The 15256-nt window shown below is 40.9% G+C and overlaps 1 protein-coding gene across 1 annotated transcript; it reads left to right on the top strand.

The window, feature by feature from the left end:
* The first annotated feature begins 10042 nt into the window (after positions 1-10042).
* LOC140211451 (doublesex- and mab-3-related transcription factor A1-like) lies at positions 10043-14810 on the top strand. The gene is made up of 2 exons (XM_072281155.1): positions 10043-10556; positions 13922-14810. The coding sequence occupies exons 1-2, from the start codon at positions 10043-10045 to the stop codon at positions 14743-14745; spliced, it is 1338 nt and encodes a 445-aa protein (XP_072137256.1). The 3' UTR covers positions 14746-14810.
* Positions 14811-15256: the final 446 nt, after the last annotated feature.

Raw genomic sequence — 15256 nt, 5'->3', positions numbered from 1 at the left:
CATAAATGGAAGCGAGATCCAGTTGGCTGATGGAAATTACAGTCAGATGCTTTGATGCTTCATGTTGGTTTTCACTTTGATTTTTTTTTGCAATGTAATTCTAGTATATCAACTGCATGCATATTTTATGGATACAATGCTATTAATTCTCTGATTGTAGACCCAGGTTCATTTTGTTGCCATCTTCACCAGTCATCTAATCACTTTTGTTTTGCATTTAAATACAATCAAGCTCAGAATGAGAATCAAGTTTACTATCACCTGCATGTGATATGAAATTTGTTGTCTTTGTGGCAGCAGTACAATGCAATAATAGAATAAACATGAATTACAGTCCTCCTTCCCGATAGTAACAGCATGACATGGGTGCTGGGGGTTCTTAATGATGGACGCCGCCTTTTGGAGGCATCGCGTCTTGAAGATGTCCTGGATACCTCGGAGGCTCAGCCCATGCTGGAGATGACCCTGTTTACAACTCTGCAGCTCATTTCGATCCTGTGCTGTAGCGCTCCACCCTCCCTCCATCACCCCATACCAGACAGTGATGCAGCCAGTTAGAATGCTCTCCACAGTACATCTGTAGAAATCTGCGAGGCTTTGATGGCATACCAAATCTACTCAGACGCCTAATAAAATAGAGCCGCTGTTCTGGCTTTGTAGTTGCATCACTATGTTGGGCCCAGAATAGATCCTCAGAGATGTTGACACCCAGGAACTTGAAATTGCTCACTCCTTCCACTCCTGATCCCTCTATGAGGACTGGTCTGTTTTCCCTCGTCTTACTCTTTCTCAATAGTCAACGTCAATTTCAAAGTAATTTCTTAGATTGCAAAAAGGTGAGCACTCTTACACCCCATCAGTTTTCTACCATTCACCAATTTTGGTCATTCTCTGTATCACAGGTGCAGAGCGTCGAAGAGTACCTTGCGTCCTGCAGCGGAAATGCCATGAAGTTGGGTGATCAGATGAAAAAATTGACACAGTCATAATGTCCAGGAGGAAAACTTGAGCGTACTCCTCCGTAATTGAAATAAAAGCCATTTAAGATATATGCATACACACTTATTTTTCTTGAACATATTTATAAATATTCATACAAGGAATGGCAAGGTATTTTACAACTCGGGTGCGTTTCTCTCAGAAAGTCTTTCATGACTGAAATACAAGGCAGTTCAAATGGTTTTTCATTGTGTGTTGGGGAGAGCTGCAAAGAGCGCAGCCTGTGGTCGAGTGATGAATTACTGACAGTTTTGGGATTCTCCTGTTCAATTTGTATGGAAGTGCGCTTTTTTTTACACAACAACCTTCAAATAACAACTTATTTTATCCACTAAACCTTCAATCTGAGTTTTTTTTAGTTATTATCACTGATTTTCTAACTTAAGTTTCCTTCAAACTTTTGACATAATCGTTTGACCAAATAATTACTCTGGAGTTATGTATTTTTGTAGGCATTACATGAAATACAAGCATTTGTGTGGATGATTCCTCTTATCACTTAAAATGGCAATGTTTGGCTTTAGCTTGCTTTGAATACGTTGTTCAAACCTTACACTGTTCATTTCACCAACGTACTCCCTTTTTCTGGAATATACGTAATACCTTTAGCATAAAGAAATATTTTAATGTTTCCTTTATAGTGTTGCGAAAGACCTCTTTCCGTTCATTTATATTGCCCGATAAAAAAAAAGTAGCTGAAAGGGAGCACTGAACATGTAGTTTTACAATCTAAAACTAAAGCCGAATCATTCAACAACAAAGAGGAGAAACTTCCGACACAGTAAGAGGAGAAATGTATTGTAAAATCAAAGTGGCGTCAGAGTTAATCTACAATATGCTTGTAAACTTTACAGAAATACTTTTACTTTAATTTAATTGTAGAGAACAGGTTCTTCCCCTCAACCTCTCTAACTCTTCAAGTTCCGAAACTTCAGTCGGTACTTACGGCTAAAAATTAGTCCAGAGAGTACAGACGTCACTGCTAACATTAAGGTTCCATAACACCATAAGATACAGGAGCAGAATTAGACCATTCGAAGTAGCCCATCGAGTCTGCTCCGCCATTCAATCAAAGGCTGATCCAATTCTTCCAGTCATCTCCTGCCTTCTCCCCATACCCTTTGATGCCTTTGCTAATCAAGAACCTATCTATCTCTGCCTTAAATACACCCAATGACTTGGCCTCCACAGCCGCTCGTGGCAACAAGTTCCACAGATTTACTACCCTTTGAGTAACGTAAGTTCTCCGCATCTCTGTTCTAACTGGACATCCTTTAATTCTGAAGTCGTGCCCTTTTTTCCTAGACTCCCCTACCATGGGAAATACCTTTGCCATAATTAATCTGTTCAGGCCTTTACACAATCGAAATGTTTCTATGAGATCCCCCTATGTCTCCTGAATTCCAGGGAATACAGCCCAGGAGCTGCCAGACCTTCCTTATTCCTGGAATTATTCTTGTGAATCTTCTCTGGACCCTCTCCAATGTCAGTATATCCTTTCTAAAATAAGGAGCCCAAAATTGCACACAATACTCCAATCGTGGTCTCACGAGTGCCTTATAGAGCCACCTTGCTCTTACATTCTATACCTCTAGAAATGAATGGCAACACAGCATTCGTCTTCATCACCACCGACTCAACGTGGAGGTTTCAATTTCGTAGAGACGAGTATAAACAATGCAACCCGACCTTTAAATTAAGGATTTAAGTCTACAACTTGCTCTGTATTTTGATGAAGTTTCAACAGGTTAAATATTACTTAGCCTCAAAAATAAACCTAACCCACCTATCCTGTCCTCTATCCCCAAATCCCCTCACTCAGCCCGCACAAAGTCAAGCTCAGCTCCATCGCCATCAACATTTTGATCCCAGTGTAAATTTTCCGGGATATTAACAAAAATTCACATATGCTACAAATTATCTTTTTTTGTTGCAATGCTGCTGTCTGCACGGCATAGAAGTGAAGTAAACATACTCTATCCGTGCAACACACACACAAAATGCTGGAGGAACTCAGCAGGCCAGGCAGCATCTATGGAAAAAAAGTACAGTCGAGGTTTCGGGTATCTATTTCCGGGCCCGCTGAGTTCTTCCAGCATTCTGTGTGTGTTGCTGGGATTTCCAGCATCCGCACATTTTTTCTTGTTTGCCATTGGAATACTTTATCTGTGCTTCTTCATCTTGATCTGTAATTTGCTTCAAAGTGCCTTCACCTCCACGTTTAAGAATTGGTCCTGTAAAAATATAGGTTGTAGAGAATGAGTGTGTTCCGTTCGGAAGCTAAAAAAAATCTAATTCAAAAATCACAATTCTCGTGAAGGTCTTCGACTGGAAGCGGTTAAATTTGTTTCTCTTTCTACGGATGTTGCCTGACCTGCCGACTGTTTCCAGCATTTTCAATTTTTTGTCAAACATTACGTTGATTTATATTCATCTCAGGGCCATTAATTAAGCCATCCTGATCAACTACCTACGGAGTTAACATGCATTTTAGCTTTGGCATCAACGCCACGGAAAGCAGTTGAAACCTACTTTATTGGTTTACTATTTTGGTCAGTAACTTCACATCCTAAGCCCAAGAGAAAACAGTATCAACATCATAAAACCAGGTTTGGTTTTTTTTTGTTTTCACGCGGCTGTATATATGAGGGTTGAATCGCACTGTGAGTAACTTTGCCTCGCATTAATCGCTATATGCCATTTACTTAAAACTGATCAACTCGGCGAAACTGAGACTTGTTTTTAACGGTTTTGCTGTTGAAATTTCCACTTCAGTTGTTATGCACAAATAGACGGCATATGTAAACTCCGTTAGATAAGAGGGATTAAAAAGTAAAGTGTATGCCCACTAAGAAGATATTTTGAATGAATAGGATCATTCTCACGATTGTAAAATGGTCTATCGAACCATATTGTAGCAAATATTTGATTTATAGTTTACAAGGGAAAATGAATACCAATATGACGACTCTTGGAGATCATGAAAAGAAAATACATTTGCCTCATTTCCATGAATTTGTATTTTTTGAGTAAATGTGTAGTTATTATATCATGGCTTTATTGTTTACAACTTCTATAGTGTGGCTGAGCTCCAGGGTGTGATAATTGCATGTTTTATCCAGGAGAGAGCATTAATAATTAAAATTGTGAATGGAGTAGTGAGCCTGTGTTCATCAGAGAGTAACTCATGCATGCGAGGATTACTCCATCATAAAGATTTCGTGTCACGTGATCCAAATAGTCCTAAGAATCGAACAGCAAGAGTTTTATCAACCGACGAAGAAGGAAATCTATAGAACATGTGGGAACCTGCACCACTTATTGTTCATCGCACTCTTACCTGCTGGTTAAACAAATACAGCTTAGTAAACAGAACAAGGATAGCACTACCGATAAATAAAGACATTTATTTAATCCTTCCAGTTGGTAATGTATATGCAAGTCCACTTAATTGATTCATAAACCAAATAGTGCAACCTATAGTTAACCAGATGCATCATCTATAGGGGTATTGTTCAGACGCTCTCGGCTATTATTAGCATTATCCATGTAAAAGCTCTGATTATAACCAACGCATGTTTGTAACTCTAACACGAAGAAAAAAAATTCTTACCGCCTTACGCTTGTAGTGCGTTTTTAGGTTAAAGTACATAAGTTAGAGCTATATCAAATTAAAATTGAAATTGTTTGATATATAAATTAAATTAACTAGACCCTGCAAAAAATTTCTCTGATGCCTCTTCGAATGGTCTCCCACTCTCCACCCACACGACCCACCCAGACTCTAGATCATCAGTCGACATCTTATCGGAGCCAGAACGGTGAAAGTAGTAGGCAGCGTTGCATTAAAACCCATGGTCGGCTCTATATTAGAAACAGCATTGGCCTCGCTGTAATTTAATTAAGACGATTATTACTACAGATGTTTCGTGTTTTGTTTAAGACGGCAGGACTTCTGAACAGCTTGATCAAAACAAACGTTGACAGCAATAAGAATTATTCGCCAAACAGCAATCCTCTGGATCGGAATTCTTTGGTTGACCAGAACTGCAGACTGACATCGTGCAGTGGAAGGCTATTCAGCCCATTGTTCGTGCTGTTCCTCTTTGAAAAAGTAACTGGAAGATATTGCTGCCAAAACGGGATATAAGTTTCCATAATGATTACATTACTCGAAATAATTAACAACTGGCTCGCATCACTGATATTAAATGTACACAAACATCGCAAGTTGCAAATTACAATGTCGCTTGAATAATTGGTGCGTGCGAATAAGTAGCTAGCTATATGCTCTTCCAAAGTTTAAAGTTACAGTATGACGTTTGCTTGTTATATTATATATATTAGATCAAATTTCATTCATTAGTATAATATAATCGTGAGTTTTTGCTATTAGATTGTAACCGTGAATGTTGTTATATTTAATTACAGTTCTCTAATGATCAGGGGCTTTGCTTCTAAATCGGCTCGATTACGGAAAGTCCCACTGTTGGGAACATGTATAAAATATACGGAAGTTACGGGAAGTAACAGTGGTAGCAAAGGCGCGGTGCTGCAGAAATTGGAAGCACAAATTCTGTAAATCTGCATGAGAAATAAAAATGATTATTTAAATCTGCTGGGTGTAGGAAACGATATGTTGAAGCTGGCGATTGCACGTTCGCGTAGTACATTACTTACTTCTTTAAGTTTGTTTCCCAGAGCCATGATTATCAAATATATACCACTTCAATTTAAATTATTAATGTTCCCGTCTCTGACCATCCAAGATTACAACTGAATAATGTGTTCCGGTCTGTTAAAACACATATTACAAGAAACTCGAATGAACAAAAATAACCCAGAAAATCTTCACCAACCTCTGCCATTGAACATTGAAAGTCAGGACAACAAATAAGTAGGCTCGTTAATCATCACAAGTAACATGCTCACTTTGTGATAGTTTCACGTCTGATAGCGTCGAATTTAAAATTATTTATCTCTGCAGATAGTTGGCAAGGGAACTGACTGAGTCGCACGGTTTCAATTTGAGAATAATCATATTTTTCCCTTGTACCATGAGTGTTTTTGACCAAAGTTGTAAAAATGCTTTTTAAAAATTACACAGCGTTCCAACATTCACAGTCTTTAATGCATTTTAAAGGGGATATTTCAGCTCTTTATATTTTATAATTACAACACTTCAGGAAGTACCTCGATGATAGCAACGGCTCTGGGGTGTGAGGACATGAACGGCGTTAGATAAATGCTAGCTGTTCCCGCTACATTTAAAAAAAAGAGCGATTTAGAGAAGGCGTGTTTGATTGCGATTTTTGCACAAAGCCCCATAAAATGTGTGTGTGTGTGTGTGTGTGTGTGTGAGCGCGCGCGCGCGCGCCCGTGGGGGTGATTAGAAGGAGTGGTGGCCCGAGAGTAGAAATCGGAGAAGCGGCTTCATTTCAAGCGGTTTCTATATTAACTAGATATCGACAGTTTGAAGCATGTTTTATTTTCAAATATTTGTTTCTCGTTATATTTTGACTAAATTATATCAGAAAAGCTAGAGCATTTCCTTCAAAAAGTCCACATTTACACACTGAAAGCTGTATGAAATGCGAACCTTTACGCCAGTTCAAGATTAAAATTAAACAATAACGAATTAATGGAACTATATGTATAATGTCCGCACAGTTACAGGAATAGTTAAAGTAAATTTGCCTGGATGTTATGTGATAGCCCCATAACTATTTTCACAAATTAAAATACAATAATAATTGAGACATCTAATAGATTATGTAAAATGTGTGCTCACACCAATGAGTATTCATGTTGAAAATGCAAGATGAAGCAAAATGATGAAAACTATAACAAATTTCTAAATGTTAAGTATTACGTTACATCACGGTACATTCTATCTTTTGGTTGCCACAACCTAACGAAATTCAGAACCTCCAACAAGGCGTTGTGACAACTGATAATTATGACGCGACCGGTGATCTAATAGAGAACGGATTGTGAATGTATTCTAAGTAAAATTAAAACTGAACACAGGAAGCAGGTCAGACAACAGCAGTGCGAAGAAACACAGAATTGATGCTTCAAATGAAAGACCGTTCACCACTATTGAGGATTTATTAAAACAATGCGTTGTTACTCTCTCTCTCTCTCTCTCTCTCTCTCTCTCTCTCTCTCTTTCTGTGTGTGTGTGTGTGTGTGTGTGTGTGTGTGTGTGTGTGTGTGTCTGTGTATTGGAAGGGGATGGAGAGGGGTTATCGGTAGATTGACGTTGTCAAAGTAATAATTAGTTCGCACCCGGCAGTTGAACGAAAACTGTATAGACGTAACCTGAAATGTAATAAATTGAACCAGAATCGTACAGGTATAACCTCAGCATCTAGTGACACTTAGTTCAGCTAAATGCAATTAGAAACACAGGTTACTATCGGAATGAAGCAATATTGGGTACATTTACTCACTGTACACTGGAAACACGTGCATCATCTTGGATCCACAGATAAAGTCGAAAATGGTGAAGGAACGGGGCCTGACTTGAATTTGTGTCCTAGGGAAGAGGCTGGGAGGCTGAAAGGTGGGGCTTTCCTCATCTCCTGTTCTTATTCTCTGCTGGCACTTCTGTGAGAGTCAGAGGAGGTGTTCTCATTCCTCAGAGGTGACTAGGTCTGTTTCGCAGCACTGGGTCTGTTAGTGCCTGTGACCTGGTGGCTTTTCTCTTTGTTTTCCTTACAGATCACTGGGTTATTCTGGACCACCACAAGCTCGGGTTTGTTTCAGTTATGGCACACCCTGGTCCGCTTGCGTACACCATAAACCAAGTTCCTCCACCTGCAAACATGGAAGGCGAGAGGACGATTGTTCCCTTTTCATCAAGACTCGATGTGGCTTTAACCTAACATTTGCTCGTTCAGATTCCAAAGGTTCCCTGGATAATGGGAAGGGAAGAAGTAAAAGGCCATATATTACATCAACCATGGCTCAATGGGACAGTTCCAGAGAGAGGCAAGTGGTTGATAGATATGGAATACTGTAGCAAACCAGTAGAGCGCAGAGGGAATGGTCCCCTAGAATGGTGAAAGGGAGGCAGAGGGGATGAGATGTAAGAGTAAACCCACGGATAGAAATTGAGGACTGTTCCCCTCCCGTGAGTCAAATGATCGGTTCACTCCAAAACCTCCCTGGTTTGCTCTTTGATCGCCGGCAGCACTCCCGTTCACAAAGCATTCCCACTTGCAGCTGTTGGAAATGCACCACCTGTCATTTTAACTCTTCCCTACACATCATCCGGGGACCCAAATGATCCTACTAGTGAAGCGGAATGTATCGCATTCAGCGCTGGCGATCATTTCTCTTCACTCTGAAATGTAGTGCGGACGATTGCTTTGCCGAACAGTCCACAGTCAGCCTTGAACTTTCATTTACCCCTCACTTTATTTCCCCATCCCATTCCGTCTCAGCCCTGATCTATGTATTTCTCTAAGTGTTGCTCTGGGGAGTCTTCCGACTTGCCGCACTACAATACTTGGGGACTAATATTCGGTGTAACCGTTACTTTTCTTTTGCATTTCTGCCTTCCCTTGGTCACATTTCAACTTGTTTATGTATTATTTTGCTCCAAATGTCCTTTTATAAAGTTTTCTGCACCCTGTCACAGCTGTTCCCTCTGTTTAATCCAGCATGCCTCTCGGCAATTTAAAACACGTGTGTCTCCTCACTTTTCCAGAGTCATGCAACTTTCTTTTGCCTTGAAGCGTCGACTCTGTTTCTCTTCCCACTCATGCTGCTTGACTTCATAAATTTATTCTTGTCTGCAAGGGAAAAGGGCTAACATCTCAGGCATAATAACACAAGCTCTCCCAAATTGGCCATATTTGGTATGCCATAAACAGGAGAGTCTGCAGATGCTGCCAGTCCAGAACGCTGGACGAACTCAGCAGGTTAGGCAGTATCTGTGGAAATTAACGTTTCGGGCCGAGACCTTTCAGAACTGGAACGGAAGAGGGAAGACGTCAAAATAAAAAGGTGGGGAGGGCAGAGGGGAAGTTAGACAGCTAGAAGAACATATATTTTGGTATGTGTTTATTAAGTTTATTCGGTATTGACCCGATGGCATCCATATTAATTTGAACGGACGTTAATGTTATGTTAGGGAGGAGCTAATAATGCCACATCCAAAATAACGGTATCGCTCTGTACTTTGTATTAAAATATCCCGGAAGCAATTAAAGAAAAGAAATTAAATTCTTGGGTTGTTGAAAGTATGGACCTGAAACTCTAACGCTGTTTCTGACCTGCTAATGGTTTCTAGCATTTCACGGATTTAAGTCAAAACAACTCACTATTGTTAAAACGTTTTTCATCTTTCTGGTTAGTCAGTGGAGCGCGGAGCGGCAGGGTGAGCTCTGGCCAATAGGTGAAGGCCGACACAGGGCCCTTCCATTGGTGACGAACTCCAGCCAATAGGTGAAGGCGCAGGGCCGTTCTGTTCCTGCCCCTGCTTTGGGTGATTGACAGGCAGCTTGAGGTATGCGGGGCGGAATCCGGGTTTAACTGGTGTCAACTATTTATCGATTGTAGCGTGTGGCTTCATCAACATTGCACTTGAGCGCAGAGTGGAGTTCAAGAGCAGACCCAACTCGCATTCTAATCCAAGTGAACGGCAGATAGCAGGCCGTCCAGCACCGACTGACCCTCTCATTTGCAATAATCTTTCTATGTTGCGGCAAAACCGGAGCTGTTTGTTGTTTTGCAGTCAGGTTTGCATTATCCGAATATACAGTTTTTGCTTACTTTATAAAAGATCATTGTTAGTTTTAGCACGTTATATTTCTAGCGATGCTGGAAGTTTCAAATTGTTGACTGACACTTCAGTCGGGTGCAATATATAGTTTGTAAATCCTTGGCGCGGTGAATTCGGCTCATATTTTGGGTTTAAATCATGTTTGTTTTTGCATTAGCTTGGTCTCCTGCAAAAGCAAGTCGTTGTTGATAAAAACGAGTACTTGGTAACGTCGTGAGTGAGCTTTGATTTGCACCGATCAGACTGATAATGGATGGCAGATCACCGCTGCCTTCCGCCCCCCATCCGGAGCCTTGCCCGCCGCCTAACCCTGCAACCGTGCCCATTTCCATGGGCGGCAGTTCTCTGCTGCGACCGCCGGCACTGCTACTCCGAGCCGCCGCCGCTGCAGCCGCCGCCGCCGCCGCGGCCGAGCGTTATCCCAGGACGCCGAAGTGCGCCCGCTGCCGCAACCACGGCGTGGTGTCGGCGCTCAAGGGCCACAAGCGCTTCTGCCGCTGGAGGGATTGCATGTGTGCCAAGTGCATGCTGATCGCCGAGAGGCAGCGGGTCATGGCCGCGCAGGTGGCTCTCCGACGGCAGCAGGCGCAAGAAGAGAACGAGGCCAGGGAGCTGCAGTACATGTACGCCGGGGGAGGCGCTGCCGAAGCCGGCCTGGCCATGGCAGCGGCTGCCGCAGCCGCCAACGGCATCATCCCGTCAACAAGGGCCGGTTCGACGCCCTACGAGATCTTCGGAGGCGACTATCAGAAGCAGAAGGAAGGTAGGCTAACAACAGACACCTGTCAACACAGTCGCGGGGAAAGTTGGTTATTTATCCTGTTTAATTGTTCAAGTTGCTGCGAATGATTTTTTTAACTGTACTGTAGTTTTCTTAAAATGTTAACTCGTTAATCGATACCGTTCGCAGCAGATGATTTTACCCAAAATTTGTAGTCACAGAATCAATAATCTAATTGCAAATCTACGGTTCCATTTTAAATATCTTTTTATCGTTAGCTCAGCGTTTCTAATCATAATTCCCGGGATTGTCTCTTCAACATATATTCTGTGTTACTCGTATGGCTACGGTTTCGATAAACCTAACCTCACCTTCAGGAAATGCTTAGGGAATGCATGTCCTTTTTACAGGATTTAATTGCACGCTAACATAGACATGCAATGGAAGAGCTCAGTAAAGTGGAGACATGAATTAACGTGCAATATCGGATGTATCTAAATCGAAATTCTAACCTGAAAAGCAATGTTTTCTGAATGTTTTCCCTCGGTTGACAAAATATGGATGAGAAGTTTTGTTTGCATTCTTTTTATAATCTGAACGTTGGAATCACAGCTATCAATATCTCAGAATCGTCACAACAGTAACACGCGCATTATCTGAGCATCCCGATCGGTGATAACGCGGTGCGTTTTTCACTGAAGCGTTGTAAATGGGTAACGTTCTCTTCGGGCACGGAATGCGGCACAGGAGGATGGTGGAATACACGACTGCTATATTGACTCAGGAAACACATGAGAATTTTAAATGGATTTGACTTTGGTTTAGGAAACGGTGCTTTTTTTTTCCTGCCTATTTTTCAACAAGAGGCCGTGTGAGTAAAACTAATTGGTCTGAACACCCTACTGCGAGACGCACCATATTTTACCAAACTGTAAATCGAGGTTGCGTCGTTCGTGCCGGTTAGATTTTGGGTTAAATAATGAAATAACAGAGAAGAGTCAAGTTGTGTCTAACATTATCAATCCGTTACTACCCCTCAACCATCAAGCTGTTCATCAAAAGATGATAACCACACTCATCTATTGAGCTGTTCCCAGAACCAATGATCTCACTTTACACTCATCTATTGAGCTGTTCCCAGAACCAATGATCTCACTTTAAGAACTCCTCTTTATTTCATGATCTCGTTATTTTTTGCTATTTATTTATATTTTGTATTTGCATAGTTTGCTGTCTTCTATGCGCTTTCTCTTTCATTGATCCTGTTTACAGTTACTATTCTATAGATTTGCTGAGTATGCCCTCAAGATAATGCATCTCGGGGTTGTATGTGGTGACATGTATGTACTCTGATAACAAATTTAACTTTGAACTTTGAAGTAGAGGAACGAATAAACTATTGGCGGGGGCGGGGGGGGGGTTGCTTGCATTCTAGAATAAGGCTACTTATGGCACCTGGTTTTAAAAAATGGTGTGACATTGGTTTAGTTTACAACGCTAGCCAGGTTTTACCTTTTGCTAGGGGGAGAAGGTGTTTGAAACAAAGAAACTATTGAATAAAACCTCGTTTTTTTTTTTAGCTAAAATACAACTCTGCCATTACCAAAACGACAACTGGTGGATTTACCTTAAATGTGTTAATGTGAGAAATGCAATTATACCAAGTCCGTGAATAAATATATGCGATAAAATTTGGTTTAATGTGTATTGAAATTAATCCACATTTCGGCAACGTGCCCTTTGTATCATCTGGATTCCCTGATATGTCGATTTCATTTGTTACAACCAGAGGCTCACTGCCCCACATTGATGACAAAAAGAAGCTGTTTTAATTGGCTTGAATACAAGTTCCCTGTACCCCATCATTCCACATTTGAAGAACAACTAACAAATAATTAACGAGTATTTTAGTATATGCCAAAATAAACCAACGCAATACACAAACGTGATGCTTGAATTCAAAGTATAAAATTGACTCTCGAGTAAACCTGTTTTCGTTCGGAAAGGAGTGAAACTAGGTTGAAAGGATGGATATTTCCTCGTTTAAAAAAATCAAAGATAAAAAAGCCAATTAATTTTAAAATAACGTGTTCGCTTGTGGGCGAGGGGACCAACTCAACAGATGTGTCCTGTACAATCAACAGCAAGGCGTGTGTGTATAAAGAAGGGAAGCGAAATTGACAGGAGTCCGGATGAAATTCCGTTGTCACTAGCAGACGATACGTACTATGCAGGTCTAAGAATTAATAGTAGTGCATACTAGGGTATGCCATCTTAAAACCACTATTAACCACAAATTACGTCTACACTCTACACTTTCATGTAAACAAAACCGAAAGTCTGCGCACTGAATTAGGTGCTCTGAAAATTACTTGTGGAAGTCAAAATACTGTAAAGTATCTCTGTCATAAAATAACATGGTTTATGAGCTGCGCTTTGTACAAATGTTGTAAAAATAAGATGTAAGGTGTGCAGATAATTAAGCAATTTCGAAGGCATTCCAAAACGGAAATCTATTTTTCAGTGAACAGTATACCCAGATCGAGCTCCCTTTAGGCTGACAGTTGTTGAGACATGCTATTGTTAAAAATGACAGCCCAAAAAACAATTAGATCACATTTCCACCATTAATATCCGCGGAGGTGTGTACCGCATTCATATCAAAGTTAACGGAAGCTTTTTGCAGACTTTAGTAACACTCCGGGGGCTTAGAAAAACGAATCCGTAATAATTCGCTCAAACCCCTCACATCAACACCATTAACATGGACGTGCAAAACGCTTTATACTACGGCAAAAACGATTTGAGAATGTGAAATGAAGTTTGTTGACTTTTATTTTGATTTGGTGGAAGAGTAACTAATTAAAAATAAGTCTGTCCGGGGTATGGGGATAGGGAGAGAATTAGCAAACGTGATGATATTTAATATTGGTGACAAATCTCAACTTCAAAATAAAATTAATTTAAAGCATTTATTCAACTAATTTTAAACCTTAAATTTTATTGAATTGGAAGCTTTGAAAATGTGTTTGCAAATCAAGTCTACAAAAGCTAATGGAAGCTGAAAGGAAACTGTCGAAGGGATCTTCTAATTCATGCAGGTCTATTGACCAGAATATCTGTTCTCATGCATTTCTGAAAAATGAAAGTTTGTTACATACATTATTTGTAAAACAATGGAACCCACCTTACCATATAATTAATGCAAATCTCCCATGGTGGCTGTTAGGTTTTTAACGTGACCTCTGAATACTTGTATCATCATTGTTAATATTTTTAAAAAGTCAAATTTGCCTTGAATATTAGTCGTTAAACAATCTATAGAGTAATGTTATTGTTGTATCATACTTTAAGTTCTCCTACTGTTGACCTCTGTGCTTCATTTCAATGTTTGGGTCTCTTTGCAGGAGACAAGAACCCCAAATACGAGCTGTTCTATAACAGCCTGGTGGGCCGCTCGGTTCTCCAGCCTTCACATTCTGCCACTTCAGACACTGAAACATCGGAAACCAACCTCAAGGATAAAGCTGGAAAAGCTGAAGCTTTGGACAACGATTCAGGACAGCTTTCATCCTCCCCGGAAAGTGCTGACAGCCCTCGCTCAGTGACGCCATCTGATGCAGAGTCCGGCAACGAATGTGACAAACCCAAGGAGCTGGCCAAGGTCATGGGCAACCTTCCCAGTTCTTCCTCCAACCACAGGGCGCCCATTGACATCCTCACCAAAGTTTTCCCCAGTTACAAGCGCGATAAATTAGAGTGCATCCTGGCAAACTGCAAAGGAGACGTGGTCCAGGCCATTGAACAAGTCCTGAATGGGAAGGAACCCAATGGACAGGTCAAAGATGTTGACTGCACAGTATCCAATCCCACAGACCTTCCGCGGTCCTCACACATTACCTTAGCTGGACTTCCTGGTAGCTCCATCGGCACTAAGTCTGCCTTCTCTCCCCTGCAATCCAGCGCAGTCTTCGGAGGTCCCGCAAATCTGTACGGATTGAACCCCAGACTTGGCATCAACCCTCTTCGACTGGCGTACTCGAGCCCTAGCCGAGGGCTGCCAACATTCGTGTCACCTTATGTTACTTCTGGTCTGATGCCAACATTGCCATTTCGTCCTCCAGTGGACTATTCCTTCCCGGGCATCGTCAGGGATATTCCATATTTCCAGAACAAAGACTCGCTTTGCTCCAGTGGATTATACTCCAGAATTAATCCGGAGAAGCAGTGACTCTGATTCTCCCTCGACAAACTGACACTGAAGCAAAGTTCATGATTGAACTCAAAGCACTGTCTATGCAGAACATCTGAATCAAACAAAACCATATTAAAAAAAACAATTCAGTCTAATCTACCTTGCCAACAAATTGTGCAAGAGATTTACTAGGTGTTAACAATGATATTTTGATACTTTTATAATCATTGTGGGTAACTGCATTGTACTGAATAGAATTAAAAAAACAAGACAGAGAACAGAAATGCCATTGAAGATATTTAGTGCATACAATCGATGTTTCCTCTTGCTGATTGCCAACAACGCAACAGGAGAAGAGTTAGAAAGAGATTAAGATTACTGGGTTGAAAAGTGTACATTATTTCCTGTCAAGCGGCATGTTCGAATATTCGCCCAGCGAGAAATACATTTTAAGGAAAATCCTGAAGTTTACATTTTGTTGTTTGTTTCCAAGCTTTGGAATAAGGCTGAGACCCCCAGGGAATTTGTTCAATTGTGCGATGTGGAA

The sequence above is a fragment of the Mobula birostris genome, chromosome 17 (assembly GCF_030028105.1).
Source record: "Mobula birostris isolate sMobBir1 chromosome 17, sMobBir1.hap1, whole genome shotgun sequence".
NCBI lineage: Eukaryota > Metazoa > Chordata > Chondrichthyes > Myliobatiformes > Myliobatidae > Mobula > Mobula birostris.
Note: the sequence above shows the minus strand (reverse complement) of the source record. Positions and strands in the feature narration are given on the sequence as shown.

What these genes read in the sequence shown, in the direction of transcription:
- LOC140211451 (XM_072281155.1), top strand. Translation starts at nt 10,043, where the DNA reads ATGGATGGCAGATCACCGCTGCCTTCCGCCCCCCATCCGGAGCCTTGC. An exon ending in CTATCAGAAGCAGAAGGAAG is followed by an intron (nt 10,557 to 13,921) that starts GTAGGCTAACAA and finishes GTCTCTTTGCAG; the next exon opens with GAGACAAGAACCCCAAATAC.